The sequence below is a fragment of the Sphaerodactylus townsendi genome, linkage group LG03 (genome assembly GCF_021028975.2).
Source record: "Sphaerodactylus townsendi isolate TG3544 linkage group LG03, MPM_Stown_v2.3, whole genome shotgun sequence".
Lineage (NCBI taxonomy): Eukaryota > Metazoa > Chordata > Lepidosauria > Squamata > Sphaerodactylidae > Sphaerodactylus > Sphaerodactylus townsendi.
In genome coordinates, this window is record NC_059427.1 from 110,602,572 (window position 1) to 110,608,571 (window position 6,000).

A 6,000-nucleotide genomic window follows, 5' to 3' on the forward strand; every position below is an offset into this window, starting at 1 on the left:
AAACATCCAAGTCAGGATCTTCCGTGGGTTAAATCATGGGTTTACAAATTAATTATAGTTCAAACAAACTATGTTTTCACTATATATCTGAACCAATCCATAGTGAAGAAAAGCAAATTCATCAAAAAGAGCAGTATAACAAAAAAAATTATGCAAGATAATGGTTCCAATCACTGAACAACAAAAGACTGCATTTCTCAGGGTCAGATTGATCATTTATGCACGTCACCAAATAAATGCAGACCTGGATCACCTGTATGCCTTCCACAAGATTTACTACTTTTTGATCCAGTACTTCTTTGTGAGACAATGAAGTTTGATCTAAAATCTGAATCCTTAACAAAGAAAATTTACAAAATGACAAGTCTGAATGGCTGTCAAACAGTGATCCATTGAATACATACTGTTTTAATAGTATCTGCATCACTATAAGCAGAATTGTGCTGCAGCACAAGATTTCTTGCAAGTTCAATGGACACCTCTGAACAACCACACACAGGACTGGACTTTTAGTATTATAGTATCTTGCCACTGTCATCTGATAGGCAGCACAAGAGACATTGCTATCCAGATTAAACATGCACATTTCTAAAGATCAATCAGGCAACCATTTTGCATACTTTTACCGACAGGAACAGACACAGTCATACTAAACCTTCTCTCAACAATGATAAAGAGGCTGCTGAAGTGTGAGATTTGAATAATCTTTCTCACTAGCTAAGTTAAAACAAGCAATGTACACAGTTGATGGATATTTTATTGTATTTACCTCTATTTGAGCCAGAGTTCCAGTTTCCATATCCTACAAGAAAGATATTACATCGTTATTCTATGTATATTATTCGAAGGCACAATTTAAGCAGACTACAATGAGTATACAATGAATGTCTAATAACCTTCAAATTTAAGCAAGATAAATATAATTATCTGCAGACCAGAAAGATTTTGGAGATGCATCAGTCCCTCACTCAGTTTTCATTGCTCACAATGCTACCCTGAGCACAGCCTAGAAAGAATAAATGAACAAATGTGGCAAGGTCCACCTTCTCAAATGAAAGGTCACAGCATCACATCCTCAAACAAAAATGCAAGAAAAAAGGCATTTTCTATATACTAGGGTTAAGCAAGCTGAGAAATACTTGCTCACTTTCTACCTCTAATTACCACCCCCCCAAGTGGAAGAGAGAATATAAAGATATTTCAGGTTTCTGTGCACATGCACTACTACCCTTATGACTTTAGTTAGGCTGGAGACTGCCTATCTAAGGGAAGCGGGTGGGAATTAAAGTCCTCCCAGTTTGAAAAATGCACAGGAAGAGCTGAGATGTCCAAAGTTTCAGAGAGTTTCAAAAACCAGCAAGGTATCTATCACCCTGCATTCCAAATCTCTCGGATACACAGCAAAAGCAGAGACATTTCCCACCCATTCTGCAGATCAAATACCTCCTCTACAAAGCAGTAATGAATGACTCAGACCCAGCCCAGCCTTTTTTATAAACTGCAAGGACAGAATACGTTCAGTCCCGCACACAAGCACACTATTAAAATAGGTTAGGGGCAACCAGCTCCCAATCTACACTTTATCACAGTCTGATGTAGATCTGTAGTCAGTGGGAAAGAAAAACATTATCATCTTTACTTCCATCTTTTACTTCCACCAGGAACAACTATACAATTCAACTGTACCAATCTGACTTGGATAATCAACAACAACACTTCTATGGTAGAGGGACCTTTATTGTTCTTACTAACATCAACTGAAAAAATAGGAGCAGAGGGAGAGTTCAGACAAGTGAAATCAAGGGATCCGAGATTTCTTTGGGTTCTTAAAGCAAATATGACACATTAAGATTAGGTCAGCCAACATCTTACTAGTCAAAATCATTCTGCTCTTACCCATGCTTTATAAACAGATACATCAATGAACAAAGTTTGTTTGAAATTGTTACATAACTGTATTCTCTCAACTGTACTTTAATCCCCCACTGCTCTTTTGAATTCAACCTTCCAAAAACATTCACCTTTGTTAATATGTTGGACCATATTATAAACCTTTACGACATTTGACCACATACATTCCACTCATGTACACGCAAGCTGTCATCTTGACAAAAACATACACAAACCAAACTTTATTCAGGCTTGAAGAACATGAGACTCAAACAGAACTACTCAGCACTATCAGATGTGTTACTAGGAAATCTCCCCTGCCGATACTGTCACACATCTGGCCTGCATAGTGGAGACAAATAAGCTCCATGGTGACGATAGGATTCTACCCTAACAATAGCAGCAGTACAACCAGTAAAATCTAGGCTCCATACCACCCTGGCCAAAGACAGGATTTCACATAACATCACATAATTTTTTTCAACAATTCTTTCAATAGCATATTAGATATTGAGCAAACAAATCCGGACTAATGCAAACATGATATATGACTATGGTTCAGCAATCAAAAGTGGTCCTTCTGGTTTTTGTTCTTGATTTTTGTTCTTGCCCTCTTGTACTGTAATTTCTATTCCATTTTGGCCCACCATTGTGCAACTGTTGCTAATCGTGGTTAAGTGCAATCCTGAATGTGATTGTTCAGGAAACCCTTCATCATGCTTACAAAAAGCAGCAAACCACTGAATTAGGATGGACTGGGCCAATAGCAAATTAGTGCACAATATTTAAGGGTTTATGCAACCCCACTTTAAAACAATGGTCTGTACTGGCCCTAACTTACAACAATAAACAAATAGAACATCCTGGCAGACCAGACTAATCTACATCTCATCCAGTAGCTTATTTCCTCAAACCCCACAACAGCCAACCAGACATTCCCAAAGTCTACAAGCACAGAAGAGGCTCCTATGCATTGGCTCAACTTATTGTTTGAGAGAGGCTGATTACTGCTCTGAAAGGAATCAACAGTCTCTATCAACCACTGAGTCAAGATCATTCACAAGCCATAAGAAACAGGAGTCAGTTGCCAGTTGAGCAACACCTGGTGTCTCCACAATCTTCCTGAATGAAAAAGGGTTGCCAATAAATCTGTTGCAACATAAGGAACAGCCCAGTCCAGTAATGTGATTAGAACAGACCGGAGTTTTTAACACAGGGTTTAAAATATTTATACTAGACCACAAATATTCTTTGATGCTAGGAACTTGCCCCAAAATTTAGAACCAGATTCATTTTAGCCTTCAGGGTTCTGTATCTTAATGACCACATTTTAAATTATAACTATCACAAAACCTAATCCTAAATTCTTCAATTTTGCATAATTTTATTGAAGCCACAATACAACCGTGGCATACACTTTATTTATATCTCAAATTTCTCCCCAAAGAGACTTGAAGTGGCTAGCAATATAAGGAAGAAAACCAACAGAAACAAGCAGGAAAAAGGAAAGGAAGGCTTCTGACCATGTCTTCTCTATCTGCTCGCTGATTTTAGCCCAGTTCAATGCTGTTACCCTCAAGTTTATGTTTTGTTACCAGAGTACAAAAGCCATTTGGCCCTTGCTATTCAGCTCTCACCCAAGAGTTTGCATCTCTGGGCACACCAAGACCTCAAGTATCTATAAACAGAGAGGGGAAAAAATTCTGCAAGATGTTATTCAGCTGTTGCTAGCTAGCAAGATTTCAAAATAAATTTAAAAAACAGGATAATCTGTACTTTATCTCAGGAGATCTGCTATAATAAGATCAACAGATGAAACAGGTGCCATAATGAATGTTTAGACACTGTGGTGACTTGGCTTTTGGGATTCATTGAGCCCTGATGTGTACTATTCTGCCAGCACTCTCAAAACCCTTGAAATAACTAGATTTCACAGAGAGCCTAGATTAAACAGGACTGAAACTATTTCAGAAGTTATTGTGAGAAATGAAAAAAATTTCAACCAACCAAATAAGAAATCTCCTATTTTATACCCTACTCTTTCCCAACTTTATTATGCAATCCAATCTGGAACAGGTTGTGGACACTCTAAATTTTCCTTCACATGGCCACTGAGCTAAATTTAAAGGTATGGGTTTCAAGCTTACCTTGAAGTCATACCCTTAAACTCTGCTCCTAAATCCTTGATATACATGGTGGGTTATTGTAGTTCTTACTAATCTGCTGATGTTCAGAATCATGTGTATTACTGTACATACCTGAATTCCTGACATTTAAAATCCATTCCTGGTTCAAATTAAGTCCACCACACAACTCACTACATTGAATAATTTCCCATTTAATCGGTTTAGGTTATTTGCAATCCAAACAGAAGCAAGCCACTGTTTCCTAAGCAACCCTCAGATTAGACTCATTATGGCAATAAAAGGGGGGAAAAGATCTTTATTTTAGAATGCAGATAAAAATAGGAAAAGCCACAACAAACATAGTTATATCCCACTTTCAAGCCCATACTCCAATATTCACAGCCACAAGGCTATTTAAGAATATTTTCCAAAGCACATGCACAAAATGAAGGACAGGCATGCAGGATTGCTACACCAAACGAATCCGTGCCACTACTGAAATTACCCAAAGATCAATTTGCTTTCTTTGTAATTTTCAGACAAACTATGGATTCATAAGTCAAGACTATTTTTGGCATCATCCGTTCATCATGCTTTAGGATGTAGTGGGTGGGATTTCAACCTTAGTAGCCTGGCAACAGTACTAATAATGAAGGTAACTAGCTCAATAACTGCAGTTGAATACACACTTGACCAAAGGGTTAAAAAAAACAAGAAACTAATGCTGTGCATTCTCTATGCATAGAGAACCGGAGATCCTGAAGGGGACACGCTCAAAGCCTGGCAAAATAGGCTTCAAGCATCAGCTGCAGACAGCCATGCTTGAGCCAGAGAAGGTACCCCTCGTTACCAGACCCCTCCAACACGCACACGCGTTGCAACCCACGGCAACACCTCGTGGGCAGATTTTTGGATCTCAAGCAGAACAACAGCGAGGCAGGGAGGGCAGAGGCATTAAACGTAACGCCCGTTATTTCAGACAGGAAAGGAGCTTTCGTCGATCCAACACAAGGGAGGCTATTCTGCGCCAGCTTTCCACACCCACTCTTATCACAATCGCCCCAAGCCCGAACCAGCGGTGCGCGTGTGCAGACGCGGGCAGGTAGGCTAAGGCAGCAGCTCCCTCCCGCCGCGCACAAGAGGCGGCGAATGGAGACCAGAAACGTTCACATTAACCACCTCCCCGAACTGTAATGCAAATGGCGTGGGGGAGAGGGGGGGGCGGACACGAGGAGCAGCGGGAAGGCAGGACGGAAGAGGACCGAGAGGACTTCTCCTTTACTCCTCTACCGGGCCGGAACCGCGAGCGAAGGCCGCCGGTCGGGCCCTCAACGCAGAGCCGCGGATGGGGGCGACAGTCGGGCCGGAAAGAAGCTCCGCTATCCGCCCCTCCCCCCTCCACGCATCAGTGCCCGCGTTTCGCTCCCCCTCAGCGGGACTGCAGGGGCCTCCTCGGACCTTTTCCTCTCGAGGGTCTGCAGGAGCCTCACCTGAATAGCTCATGATGGCGACGGCGTCGAAAGCGCCCTACAGCCCACTCTTCGCCCCCGTTACCTCCTGCGCCAGACGGCAACGGCGCCCTACTGACACCGCCTCCCGACACAGTTGGCCGCGCTCGCTCCTTAGCCTGTCAGCTATTGGTGGCCGCGGCTATTAGTCCGCCCCTCTCACGTGGTATTGGCCTACAGGCCTAAGCCCTTCGCAGTTTATTAGCTACAGGGAACATCTATCAAATATCCTCCTATGAAACCGTAAAAGATTACGTGTGTCGATCAAGCCCCATCGACAAATCATGATGCCCGGTAGAGGTTTCTTAAGCGGTCATTGGGTGGTATTTCTTATCAATCATTAACGAGAGGCAGGACGGCGAGCTCTAATTTGTACACCTTGTCCTCCTGAATGCAGCAGGCCCTCTTTCTTCGTTTGTTGGTCTTTCAAAAGTAGGGATCGTCGGCTTCTCTTATTGGTCAGAAAGAGCGAAACT

General features: G+C 41.9%; 1 protein-coding gene across 4 annotated transcripts in view; it reads right to left on the bottom strand.

The window, feature by feature from the left end:
• AKAP8L (A-kinase anchoring protein 8 like) overlaps positions 1-5,648 on the bottom strand; it is a 29,708-nt gene extending 24,060 nt beyond the window's left edge. The window contains exons 1-2 of one of the 4 annotated variants that reach the window (XM_048487980.1): positions 5,507-5,648; positions 770-802 (exon numbers count right to left, since the gene is read on the bottom strand). In XM_048487980.1, the coding sequence (XP_048343937.1) occupies positions 770-802; positions 5,507-5,519 (46 nt within the window). In that variant the 5' untranslated portion in view covers positions 5,520-5,648. The remainder of the gene's footprint in view (positions 1-769; positions 803-5,506) is intronic. The other 3 variants (XM_048487981.1, XM_048487982.1, XM_048487983.1) reach the window with 3 other exon arrangements.
• Between the last annotated feature and the right edge of the window lie 352 nt (positions 5,649-6,000).